Source organism: Eleutherodactylus coqui, chromosome 7 (assembly GCF_035609145.1).
Source record: "Eleutherodactylus coqui strain aEleCoq1 chromosome 7, aEleCoq1.hap1, whole genome shotgun sequence".
Classification (NCBI taxonomy): domain Eukaryota; kingdom Metazoa; phylum Chordata; class Amphibia; order Anura; family Eleutherodactylidae; genus Eleutherodactylus; species Eleutherodactylus coqui.
This window is the reverse complement of record NC_089843.1, coordinates 167,404,244-167,418,442: the sequence shown is the minus strand read 5'-3', so window position 1 is coordinate 167,418,442 and position 14,199 is coordinate 167,404,244. Positions and strand designations below refer to the sequence as shown.

Here is a 14,199-nt window from a genome sequence, read left to right as displayed (position 1 = left end):
GATAGAAAAGGGAAAGTTACCAATACCAATCAGAGGAGACATCACCTATGATCACTAGAGGTAACTGCACAGTAATAAATATCACTGCGTAAAACTGGTATCTCAATATCATGTGGCGACTGCATTATTTCGAGTTCTACTACAGCAGAGCCTCCGTTTCTGAGCCTGCAGTGTTATAAAAGCCATCCTATGCTATCTAAAATGTGTATGTATATATAATTTTTTGGGAGAGGTAAAGGGAAGTAAAGGGGGTCATAGCATACCATTAGCATTACCCCTGGCTGCTTTTGCTGCATCAATACATCACTTAAAAGACCCAGTGATTCAGCATAAAGTTCCTTGCAGAATGTTTTTGGAAGCCATGTTGCAAGAGGAAGACCAAGCTGAACTTTCACATCTGAGCCATGAGCCTTTAGCTATTCTACTGCCCAAGATATGTGATAATTGTTGCTGTTGTAATTGCTAAAAATGTATGTTTTACTGTATTGTCATTTAGCATTGTATTATAGAGATATTGATAAAGCGTCCCCCCAGCTGTCTGTGTCAATTTGCCATTCAGGTCCCTGGGAAAGCTGAGTAGACTCAATATTAATTCCCCCCCTTCTCCCTCTCAACTACCAGGCCTTTGATGTGTCATTCTTAGTATCTATGGATAGGTAAATTCCTGATATTAAACATGACAGCTATATCTTCCCTTATTGGAGTGCCTCCCAGGGAAATATGGCCAAAGCAATAAATTGGGGTTTCGTACAACTCTTCCCCGTATATACTCAACCTGCCTTGATGAAGTCAGAAAAAGACAGGTGAGGGTGTGGTTCTGCGCAGGCTTTAAAAACTAAGTGGCTTCCTTATCCAAATTGTCAGACTTTTGGAGATACGCCCAGTGTAAGGACTGCCCATTTTTTTCTTTCTGTGACTCCGCACAAGATCAGAACCTTGGGCAATGTTTTCCAAATCTGGTATCTTTCTTTTATTTTCTTTCTGTTTATTTTTTTTTAAATGTCTGTATACCCTTGTGCAACTACCTTTTTGGTATATCCTTTGTGTATATATATAATAAATCTGCAATTTATTAGTTAAGCCTTGTCAGTTTTAAAACGAATCATAACTCCGAAGATTGTGTTCATAATTCATAGTCTGGATCCCAGCTTCCCTGAACAGCTGGGAGTGGCAGTGTGTATGTGCACGGCATTGTAGAGCGCTGGAGTGCATTAGACCGGATCAGGGGGTGATTTGAGCTTTCTCTTCTCATGGGTACAAATCCACCTGTATTCTAATTACTCCAAGCTTGCAATCCCACTAGAGTTATCGATCGAGGCTCAGCTGTGACATATGACTTTTCGATCACTAAGCCTCATAGACAACCATAGATGGCAGATCCGGAGGCCATCTTCAAGCCTCTGGATTCCATAGCAACACATAGAGACCCCATGATCACATCACAGGGTTCCGATGGGTGACAGAGGGAGCCCCCTATCTCTGTAAGCCTTTTACATGCCATTGTCGCATTGACTGTGGCATGTAAAGGATTAAACGGCAGGGAACAGACATTTCTTTGGTCTCTGCTGTTACAGCAGGTGCTGGGCTGTCATCAGACAGCCAAGCCCCCTTTCCCATGCTAGGCTTCTGATGCAGCCCCATAAGAAGTTTCATGCATTAGAATAAGGCCCATGAATGACCATTGTATAAAGACACATGCAGGGTTGTAGAGTTGTAGTCGTGGAGTTGGAGTCAGAGTCCAATTTTGGTGCAGTCAAAGTTGGTAGAAATGTACAGACTGCTAAATATATATAGCTTTAAAATTCAATGCAGAATTTATTGCATATTTCTTTTTTTCATAGTAATTTTGGAAAGTTTTAAAATGTCCTATGAATATATTTTCTATTCACGAAGCCCCTTACCTATCAAAAGCACTGATTACTAGGATGTAGCTTGATTATTTTGGTGATGAAAAACCTAATGTTACCATTTTAATACGGTAAATTTATATCTTAAAGAACATGAATCATATATGAAAGAGTTGGTATAATTGAGGAGTCAGAATTAGAGGTTTAGCTTACCGACTTCACAACTGTGGTCATATCAGCAGTCGTTAAGGGGTTAACCTCAACGTAAAGTTTAATGTAAACAGAACTCCCCCTCCTATCATCTCCTCCTACAGTCCCATGTAAAAAAATCAACTCTCTCTACCTTCAGCCCCTCAACATATGCAATGTATAGTATCACATAAATCATATCTCTCCCCCTCCTTACAGCAATTCTGTTATCCAATCCCATGTAAAGCTCAGCACTTATCTTCCCTTCTGTCCCATTCAAAATACAATCCCATGTTAAAATTCCCTCTTTCCCCCTCCTCCTTTCCTTTCAAGTTTACTGCTGCTACTTCCTGTGATAAGCCTCAGTGTATATTTTCTCCTCTCCGATCCTACAGCTCCCATTCTCAAGATTACTGAGAGCCCAGAGTCTGGGTAGGGGCAAAGGTAAGTGTTATGCTCAACGTGAGGTCCTGTTAATCTGATCACACTGATGACATATAAGGAATTAGTGGAAGGAGGCAGGGCAACTGGCGGTGGTTTCTTCTCCTTGTCCAGACAACCAGGTGGCCGCGATCCCCCTTTTGAGTACCCCTGCATTATAGAATGTAGTGTAGAAGGTAATAATTTCCACCAAATGAATTCCTTCAATTTCTTAAACAGTCTTGAGAAATTCAATGGAGTGCTACAGGACAACACTACCAGATTTACCTGCAAGGGGAAAACTGTTTACAACTTCATCAGTACCAGCACTTTTACGGAGTACACAGTGGTTGATGACATTGCAGTTGCTAAGATACATCCGGATGCACCGCTGGATAAGGTCTGCCTCATTGGCTGTGGATTCTCTACCGGATATGGGTCAGCTGTGAAAACTGCTAAGGTAAGTACTAGGTGTGATTTAGTACCATACATTAAAATGTATCCAGAATAAACTGCTGTGTGTGTGTACATAAGGAACAATGGCATTTCTGACTATTATATGACTTGGGTTCCATATTTTTTTAATCTTCTATCCAGTTTAAAAAGACTTACATTTCCTAATGTTGGCCATACACAAGAAAAAAATCAACTGAGCTGTGTAAAATGGTTGTCCGAGTTGTAAGATCGCTGAGCTCTGTTATTGGCTGCAGCCCCTCAGACATCCCATAAACTGAGTGGGACTGCAGCTGTAAACAGAGACCGAAACGGGAGGGGGAGTGCCATCACAGGACACAGCGGGAGCCAGGAGAGGGGAGTATATCACTGTTTGTTATTTCAGTGCATTCGGAAGGAGTTATCCAAAGTTCTTATAACTCGGACATTTTTAATTTGACATGATCAGCTGTTGATCTCATTTGTGTAGAGACCTGTCAACTGTCCCTGGATGACAGATATTGGGGGAAAGAGGGATCGGACATGTTACAAAGTATTTGCTTCCACAGAAGTGTCTATGAGATGGGTCCTGTAATAACTTATTTCCTTTCGCCCCATTGAAATAAACATACCGTATATACCGGCGTATAAGGCGACGGGGCATATAAGACGACCCCCCAACTTTCACCTTATACGCCGGTAATATAGTGTAAAAAAAAAAATCATTACTCACCTCCCCCGGCGTTCTGTCGCGCTCCGGCAGGATGTCGCTCGCTCCTCGTCCCCGGCGCAGCATTGCTTTCTGAATGCGGGGCTTGGAATCCCCGCCTCCAGAAAGCTAATACACACGCCGTCAGCCAGTTACAGCCATTCAATGACAGCATTGAATGGCTGTGATTGGCTGAAGGCGCACGTGGCTTCAGCCAATCACACTATTCAATGACATCATTGAATGGGTGTGATTGGCTGAAGCCACGTGCGCCTTCAGCCAATCACAGCCATTCAATGCTGTCATTGAATGGCTGTAACTGGCTGACGGCGTGTGTATTAGCTTTCTGGAGGCGGGGATTCCAAGCCCCGCATTCAGAAAGCAATGCTGCGCCGGGGACGAGGAGCGAGCGACATCCTGCCGGAGCGCGACAGAACGCCGGGGGAGGTGAGTAATGATTTTTTTTTTTTACACTTTTTTTTTGGTATTACCAGCGTATAAGACGACCCCCGACTTCAGAGCAGATTTTTCGGGGTTCAAAAGTCGTCTTATACGCCGGTATATACGGTAAGTGTATATGTCCATGGTGGAGTTGTTTGGCCAAAAGCTATCACACAGGATGGTCCTGGAGTTCTTTGTTAGGCCCAGGCTGTAATTAAAGCCCCATTTACACGCAACGATTATCACTCAAAATTCGATCAAACGATGGCTTAAAATGAATATGCCTATTATGTAAGTGCCAAGCACCATATGGTTGTGCTAATAATCATAATTACTGAGATCCTGCACATCTTCCTTCTATTATGTAGACCATAATAATCGAATATAGTATTGAGTGATGTTTTCAGTAGTTGCAGCAACTTTTCTACTGTTTCACGTATTACAGGTTAAACCCGGCTCTTCCTGTGTAGTATTTGGTCTGGGAGGAGTTGGCTTGTCTGTGATTATTGGATGTAAAGTAGCTGGTGCAGCCAAGATTATTGCAGTTGATGTAAACCCTGACAAGTTTGCAAAAGCCAAAGAGTTTGGAGCCACTGAATGTATCAACCCCAAAGATTACGACCGACCTATCCATGAAGTGTTGGCAGAGATGACTGATGGTGGAGTAGACTATGCCTTTGAGGTCATTGGAAACACTGGAATCATGGTACGTGGACGACAAAATCTTTGAAAATATTGTAAATACATTGTTATGAAATGTTAAATGTTGGCCATGTCTCAAAACTTCTGTCCTAAACCAATATGGGCAGCAATATAACCATAGTAGTCATATTTCTCAATGCTGAATTGTGTTTTTTTGTGTTTTTCCATTAGACATCTGCTCTTAAATCCAGTTTCTTTTGCGGTGGAAAAACTGTGATTGTAGGTTTAGCTCCTTCAAATGCTACCATGACGTTTGATCCAATGCTAATGCTGACCGGGCGAGTTCTGACCGGAGCTTTCTTTGGAGGTAATACATTAGAAAGAACTTCTCTTCTTTCAGGTCAGGGGTTATAACTTCTGGAAAGGCTGTGCCATTGGTGAAGATGTTATTCTATATGGTACTGCAGATTTTCAGTCTCTGGTGGCCAGTAAGGCTGCTATTACATGCAGCATCTCTCCAGTGGAGCTACACTGAGGGCTCATTCATACGAGCGAGAATCTTGAGAGTGTTTTATGCAATGCAAGATGAATATGAGACTCATTCTTTAGAATGGATTTATTCACATGAGCATTTTTCTATCCTCGCAGTATCGCAGCATGTTCTATGTTTGGGTGTAACATCAGAACAATTCGCTCATTGTTTTCTATGGGACCTTGAGAAAAAAAATCACATGGCACTTGCATGCCCTATGATGTGCATGCAAGTGTGATGTGATTTTTCTCATTGAAGTCAATGGGAAGCACTCGCCATCTTTTCATGTGTGGGGATGCGAATTGTAAGCTAAAATGCATCTCCTCGCAGTGAAAATAGCAACTTGGCGTGCAACACACTAAGTATGTCTAGTAGATAGTGATCGTGCGCTCATAGACTTGCATCAGCAGTGCAGGAAAACCAGGTTGGCTTCTCTGCACACGCTCGACCTGGCAGCCTGCTGGGAACAATGTCTATCTCTGTGAAGGGCTATATTTTTGAATAGTTAGACATAGTTCTGCCTCTGTGATTCCCTGCTGGCAACAACAGGCTTACGTTGATTCTCAGCAGTGGTTGAGAGCAGGAACAACACATGACAGAAAAGGGAAGCTGCACGCATGCTCAACCATGAACACTAGAACTACCGGAGGACAGCTCCAGTAGCAATGGGGAATAAGCAAGAATTAGAATGGGGTCAGAACAGGCAAAATATCTGCTGAATGGTAAGAAATTTACAAATATGTGTTTTTGCTGATAATGACCTTGTTTTGGGACAAATTAACCACTGAACCACCATTGATACCTTGGTATAACTCCTTTAAGACAGGGTATTCCATGACATACTGTACATGAGTGTCATGTTGCACCAAGGGGTTAATGGGGCACAAGTTAGCTGGTTGGCACAAACGACTTTCCAAGTATGACTAAACTTGAAAATGGCCCCCAAAAATCCAAAATCTCAGATCAAGATGTCGACTGATTTCTTTAGTTTGTGTCTGTCATTCTGTTTGTCTACGAAAAGTCAACAACAGTCATCAAAAGATGGTCGATATTTTCAGTTATCTGACATTTCTAGTGTACGGTCAACTGAACCCAAAACGTAATCAGCATAATCTTTTTCTCATATTTATAATGGTTTAAGATAAATTAAAAGGGAACTATCATGCTTAATACTAAACTAACCTTGTTTGTTGGGACAGGTTTTAAGAGTAAAGATGATGTACCCCAAACTGTGGACGATTACGTGAATAAGAAAATTAACTTTGATGGGCTGATAACACACGAGTTGCCATTTGAGCAGATCAACGAAGGATTTGAACTTCTGCGCAACGGAAAGAGGTATGCTTCAAGTCTTACAATTGCCCAAACACTGATTCAACAGTCAGGGCTATGTGGAATATTACCTGAACGAAAAACGATACGAGGAAACTTGTTAGGTATTAATAAAAGTGTTATGTTGAATTATGTGGTATGGAAAACACTAACCACATGTCTCTTCAGGTACCAGAAAATGACATTAACAATCCACAACAGAACTGAGATCATCCTAATGGTCAGTAGCAGAAGTTCACGTGAGGGGGCCGAGGCTTACAATCAAGAACACCCAGGTTGACAGCCAAACTGTCAGGAAACTGATTCAGGAATTCCAGAAACTCTCCTGTATGGTTTTGCTTATTAACCTTCCCATTAACAAATAAGTCTGCCTTGATCTTTAGAACAGTTAGTTGACTCACACCAAGCTCCGATGCCAGTCTCCTGGTGCTTTTCTGTGGAGTCTTCATGAAAACAGCAGGCACAGCTGTCGACACCTGGGGATCAGAAACATTGCTGGGATGAGCAGTTCTCAGTTTGTCCTGGACACCACCAGTTTCCCGGAACTTCTGAATCAGTTTCCTGACAGTTCGTGCACTCAGTGCCTGTCCTCTTGGGTGTTCTTGATTGAAAGCCTCGGCCAGTGGCCAGCTCACGTGAACGTCAAGATGATCTCAATTGTGTCCCGGATTGTTGACAGCATCTTCTGATACTTGAAGAGACATGCTATTATTGTTTTCCATACCACATAATTCAACATAACAACTTTATTAATACACAGCATGACATCACTCATAACTCAAAAATGGTTGAGATGTCAAAAATATGACTGCACCTCTCAATTTTTCATGAAATGCTACCCTTAAAGCATGTATCACTTAACCATTGAAGTTTCTTGGGTTGAATCCAAGATGGCTATCATCAAGATTGCTGACAGTCACTACCATGGTGCCAAAAAATTTCTTCACCCACCCTTTTACACAGGTTGATAAATCATTCCGATTCCCGCATCCAGTGAGAATCTGAACAATTATCGTTCAGTATAAATGAATGCCCCAACTGAAGGACGCTTGAGAATTAATTTGCTTCTCATTCGTCTTTCCATGTCTGCATGAATAAAACTGAATGATTGATTGGCCCTGCAGGTCATCCTGTTTAAAAGGGCCCTAAGGCTGCTTTCACACAGGCGACAGAATCGGGTGATTTTCTCGCAATGCGACAGTGCTACAAATTGCATGTATGTGAAGCCCATGCTTTCCCATCGGTTTATTCACATGAGCGATGTTTCGACATTGCGAGAATACAAAATCGCAGCATGCTCTATACAGCCACGATTTGTGATGTTTTGTAGCCCATGTTTCACACGGCGGAGCGGACAGCGCCTGGTAGGTGATGTTTTGGTTTTTTTTTTAAGCAGATAGGGCAAATCCTGGCAAAAGAGCGCTACAAAGTCGCGACGTTATGATTATGTGCCATCCTAACTAGTTTCATTCAATAGCCTGATGAAGGGGGCGATATCCCCGAAAGCTTGCTGTAACATCATACATTTTTGTTAGCCATTAAAAGGTATCACTTCTACAAGATTACTTGGTTTCTCTCACTGAGAACAATCACACATTATACCTCATAACGAACACTGTAAAAACAAAGCCCAAAAAGACAAAGTAAAATAAATTGGAAGGCTGTTTTTTTCTCCCATTCCACTTTCCTCCAAAGCTGGGGTGTCCAGCCTTTTGCGCGACCTTAGAAGAAGAAGAGTTGTCTTGGGCCTCACAATAAATACACAAACCCTAACGAAAGCTGATACGCAAAAAATAGGTCCATGCATAATTCGTGCAATAGTCACTACCACAAATAAGCAAAAAAGTCTTCACATAATAATCCTGTCTTCCACACAACCCCTATTGTCCTCCAAATAACCTTCGCTGCCAGGCCATATGGACTCCAGTCTAGGCTCACATGAAATTCGCATTCGCAGGACCATTCCTAACACCAAGGGAGGGACATGCAGCATTGGCTGGACAAGATAGGACCACCATCTCTTGTCCTCACCTTGATACTGGATGGAAGCAGTCGGTACTCGGGAGGACATGAGGGAGAATTGCCACTGGAGTGACTGAGTGAGTCAAACAGCCACAGAGCTGCAAGTGCCGCCCACTGTCTTGTCAGCTGTATGAGCCTGTCTGTGAACGGAAGCCAAACACCGCCTGCGGCCTCCTCCAGATTCAGCCTCCCCTTTGTGTTGTGCTACATGCATTGCCATCCTGGGATGCAGGTTGCACACTCCTGCTCTAAAGAATTACGTTTTTTTATAATATTATATTTAACACAAAAGTGATGTCATTAAAAAATATATAACTTGGCCTGCCAAAAAAATGTTCTCACAAGTCTACAGTGAGGCCAAAGTAAAAGTTATGTCAGAATGTCATGCAGTGGTCTTTAACAGGTAAAAAAATGGATACGGTTAGATACGTTGTGTAAGGCACTGTAGATGTCTCTAACAAATGTATTTTTTTCTGCTAGTATCCGTACAGTGCTGAATTTCTGTAGAGCCTAATCCTGGTCCTCATCTAAGGAAGAAGACCCCAATACTGTCTGCATTAAAGATGTAATGTTCATTTATCACAGGAAACTTTTTTTTTTTATCTCGGATTATATGGCTGAAAGTCTAATGTTACAGAATATGGTTGGTGTGTACTGATCTTTGGTATTTAGATACACATTATAAAAATCTTTTACAGCTTCACATAGTAGGGTAGATTTACTACTCGGAATATATGTTTTCTGGCACAAATTGGCCCAGACGACTGTCTAACATGCTTTGTGCCACATTTACTATGGGTTTTAAGACAATTTCAAACAATTTTCCCTACTTGTCCGAAAATGGGTGTGTTTTTTTAATGGGGGCGGTGGCATAAATTGTGCCAAATATTGAGGCCATTTTTTACATAAACTAATCGCTAGTACAAACTAACACTAGACAGTCCTAACATTTGCCAGATTTACCATCCAGCATGACTCGCTGTGATGAATCTGGTGTGTTTTAAGACTGCTTCTTAGCTTGCACTAAATTTTACACAAATTTTTCTCATCCTTCTAATTTACATATTTTTACATACAAGTTTGAACAAATAAACATCTTTCTCAGCAGCAGAGTACAGGTCATCAGTATGTGTCACTTGCAGATCTGCATTGCACAAGGAATACGGATGGTTTCCAATGTGCATGAAGATCTAGCAGGTACTGCAGCGTTCATTGCAGGACAACTCATTAGGACTTTGAGCTGATGAATGATTAAAATGTCAAGATCCAGTTTTGTATGCTGATTGTGCTTGATAAAGTCGTAGGATACGACGAAACGCGTTGCACTAAACAGCACTAAGTATGCAGAGATTGTATTAATAAAACGTTGAAGCGAGTGACGTTTGCAGCCTGATCCGGGGGTTCGTGTCCTGAGCGCGCGGGCAACTTTTTCTCATCTTACGGAAGATCCAGTTTTGTGACATCTCCCTTTAAATTTAACCAGAATAGCTTTACTATGTCCCTATTGCTAACTCTAAGATGTCCTAAATAATAAATTATAGCCCAAAAAGGGCTGTCTGAGATCATGAAAAATTGGGGCAAAGGTAGGAAATAGTATAAAATAGCAAAATAAGGAGGTGGAATCGTGGTCTGCGGCACATGGAGTAAGCTGCACATTTACTAGCTTCATTGCCCTGGGCTAAAAATCAGCTCTCTGCAGCATCCTTTGTGGATCCCTTGTGACAGAATTGGATCACATATCTCTTCTAGTGCTCCTGCGTCATGGGGAAAACAAAAAAGAAGCTGAACTCTGCAAGACTCACAGAGTTATCCGCTTCTACACGTTTATAAAATGTATTTAGTAGCATGCTCACCGAATCAGAGGGCAGTGGAGGTGCAGCTTCACAAGTGTCCTCACCTGCTTCATCACCTGGTTCTTCTCAAGGAGGCTCTGGTAATTTACCTTCCCACCATCCTGCACCTTTGCTGGAGCTCACAGTGCAGAAAGTAGAACCCAAACCTGCTAGACATGTAAGTGCTGCAGCTAACTCTGAAATGGTGAAGGCAGTGGTTATATCAGCAACACATTGTTCAGCAGAACTTGCTTCAGCATGATCACTCTCTGTCCTCCATATTCAAACCAGTGTCTGAGGAATCTCTTAAAGCTATGTTGCTGGAGTGGAGAGCATCGCTCCAAAAATATGTTAATACTGCTTTTATAAACATACAAGCTGAGTGTACAGCACTGGGAGACCGAACTTCTCACATTGAATGTAAAATGATAGCATTCTCAACAGCTCACAATAAGTTAGTAGATATAAATACGGCCTTGGGGAAGGAGGTAAAAGCACTGAAATTGAAAGTGGCAGATTGGGAAGATCAGTTTCGCTGTAACAATGTGGCATACCGGAAATGGTAAAGCAGAGCAGATTACAGAATATCTTATAGATTTATTTATTGTGGTCCTTCAAATTGATTTGTTAATAGAGTTCACCGAATAACGAAACCTAAATCTCTGCCTACGTCAACTCTAAGAGATGTTATTGCCTATTTACATTTCTATCATTTTAAAGATAACCTGATGCTAGCAGCTAGGAATGTACAAAACCTTCTAGACAGATTTAAAGACGCTTGCATGTATAGTGATCTACCTGCAGCCACTCTTGCAAAATGTCACAAATTTGCAACTGCCACAAAAATTCTGTCTGGCAATAATATCTACTACAAATGGGTCTTTTCTGTTAAATCAGTGGTAACAAAAGATGGCAAGAAACTAGTTTTTGACTCTCCTACCAGTGTGACACAGCTTCTCCAGGACTGGGGACTCACTACTGTTCCAAATTCACCTAGAGGAAAGCAAGTTACGAGACTGGAAGATAAATGGGTAACAAAACCAAAATGGGTAACAAAACCAAAACAAAGATGTAAGTGGTATTAGAGGCCATACACCTTCTCCCATTAGTGCGAAGGACATGCATCACTATTTACCTGAAAATGTTATTTATTGTGGTTTAATTTTATTCAGCTTCTTTGATATTTCATTTGAGTATCCTTACCAGGATGCCTCACACACTCAGCAGTGATGTTTCTAACTTCTAAACCCTACTTTGCATCATCAGTAAAGGGTCGTTGCATACACCTACATATGTTTATGTTGTTTGATGTTAATTCAGGTTACTATGAGTTTTTGAATTGTGCTTGCAATTTACTAGGCTTCTACAGAAGATTCTATACCCCATATTGTTAGCTGGTCAGAAGGTGTTTCACTGCATTCATATAAACTCTAGAAATAATCTTCCATGTAATCTTGCTTGAAGAAAAACAACTTAACAGTCCTTTTAAAAGGTTGCTACTTTGGTAAGAGGATACAATCTTGAATGCAAATTTCTTGCTCATACAAGAATCACACCTTAATCAGGTGGACATTTTCTAGTTATGACGCAAGCATTTCCCATATATTTTTGCTGTTCCAGCAATTAACAGAAATGAAGGAGTAGTCATTGCAGTGAAACATACCTTAGCTTTTTCTACAATAGCTTAGTTTCTTCAATAAATAATATAAATTATACTATAGGAGTCATTTATACCCCAAACAAAAACAAACTAACTTTTATTTTACTTTGTTTAAGAAAATCAACCATTATAAGAATGGGTCTGTCCTGATTGTAGGAGAGTTTAACAGAGTGATGTGGCCATCTGCAGACTTGTCTGCTTATAGTTTGACAGATAAACCCACCGATTTATATCAATTGACACACTGATTTATATAATCTTTTTAGCTTTTTGAGGTTGCAAAAGCTTACACCTTTTTTTCACACACGCATAAGACCTACGCTCACATAGACATACTCTTCACTGCTAATCTCTTTTTTCAACATGTAGTAATTTCTAAAATTGGTATAATTACTTGGTCAGATCACACGCCAAGCTCTGTAATTATTTCTGAAACATATAATAAGTCCCCCACAATTCCTTGGAAATTGAAGAATTACTTTTTACATTCCTCTAAATACTTGACTAAAATGTCCTCATTACTCCTTGATTTTTTTCATAACAACTGCACGCCTAAAATTCAGCCATCCACAATATCCCCTCATATTCTTTGTATTTTTAACAAGATACAAACAATGGGTAGCATCCCCAAAGAGATGTTACATGCCACGATTATTACTCTCCCTAAACCAGGGCAAATCTCAGATAGACTTGGAAAATTCTGCCCTATATCATTACTTAACACGAACTTAACCTGGTAGCTAAAATCTTTTATTATATTTTAACTGATATTTAATCCACTCTAGTTTTTCAAGATCAGGTAGGGTTTGTTAACCCTTTCCAATCCACTGTCTGATGTCTAAAGAGATTATGGCTGTACAGCTTCAATGTTGGAATACGACCGTCGGGGTTCTCTTACTGTATATTGCTAGCCTCTCTGCTGTTGGAGCCTATCCAATGTGTCACCTCATGCAGTACTGGCTTTAGCCAGCATATAGCACCATTGTATAACAAATAATAAAGAGTAAGCCCCCTAGGAAAACCAGAATACAAATTGGATTGAAAAGGGTTAAGGGTAGGTAAACATTATTAACTATATCACACTTTATCAAAGAAAGTTGGACTCATTCTCTGCTTCTTTTCCTTGATGCAGAGAAGGCATTTAACCAAATCCATTGGGGATACCTATGTGAAATTCTGCTGCTGTACCAACATATCTAAAACATTTAATATGTACGATGGCACTTGGCAAGGATGTCCATTATCACCTTTAATACTTACTCATAGAACTGTTATCAGAATGGGTAAGGAATGTAAAACATGCATCTGGAATTTCTATAGGCGTAAGAGAACACAAAATCAGATTTCTGTGGACGATGTAATCGTAGCAACTCAGAATCTGAGAAATATTAACTAAATTTAGCAGTATCTCTTACTACAAGCTAAATGTCACTAAATCTCAAATCTTAGGTCTGTTTATACCTGACTCTGTTATTTCCAGTTTAGAAAGGAAATTTTAATATACCTGGGTATCGGACTCACTTACCTAATTAAGGATTAAATTATCCTACCAATCCCGAACTGTTTGTAAATAAATATATTAAATGACTCCAAGATATAGAGCATCATTTAACCAATTTTCTTAAATATGAAGCATCATGGATCGACAGAACAGCAACCATCAAGACCCTAATAATTCCAAAAATCCTATATATGTTTATCCCTGTTCCATAAACTACAAAAAATTCTTAATAAACATGTTTGGAAAGGGCAATGTCCTGGTGTGGCGGCTCACATCCTGCAATAGACATAACACAGTGTCTTGGTTTTGTCAGGCGTGTTAATTTAATTTAATAAACATTGCTAGCATCATGCTTTATACCACCTAATAGAAGGAGAACAGTGTAACCGTGTAATTCTTACTTATACATGCCAAATAAAGATCCTTATGTTTATCTTTTATGTCTGTTGTAGTTTCATTATGGATGCAGCATGCACCCTAACTAGATATACAGTAGTCTTACTTAAAGCAATCCTCTAGGTCTGGAGAAACAAAGATGGCCGCACCGCTTCTCTCACTACCTGATCCACACTGTACATAATATACATTGGTAGTCTAAGACACTACATGCTGATGTGATTGTCCAGTACTGCTCATGTGC

At 40.5% G+C, this 14,199-nt stretch overlaps 1 protein-coding gene across 1 annotated transcript in view; it reads left to right on the top strand.

Moving 5' to 3' along the window:
* LOC136572942 (alcohol dehydrogenase 1-like) overlaps positions 1 to 13,999 on the top strand; it is a 37,151-nt gene extending 23,152 nt beyond the window's left edge. The window contains exons 5-9 of the mRNA XM_066573984.1: positions 2,697 to 2,916; positions 4,484 to 4,744; positions 4,912 to 5,047; positions 6,412 to 6,550; positions 9,047 to 13,999. Of these exons, the coding sequence (XP_066430081.1) occupies positions 2,697 to 2,916; positions 4,484 to 4,744; positions 4,912 to 5,047; positions 6,412 to 6,550; positions 9,047 to 9,080 (790 nt within the window). The 3' untranslated portion in view covers positions 9,081 to 13,999. The remainder of the gene's footprint in view (positions 1 to 2,696; positions 2,917 to 4,483; positions 4,745 to 4,911; positions 5,048 to 6,411; positions 6,551 to 9,046) is intronic.
* The last annotated feature ends 200 nt before the right edge of the window (positions 14,000 to 14,199 follow it).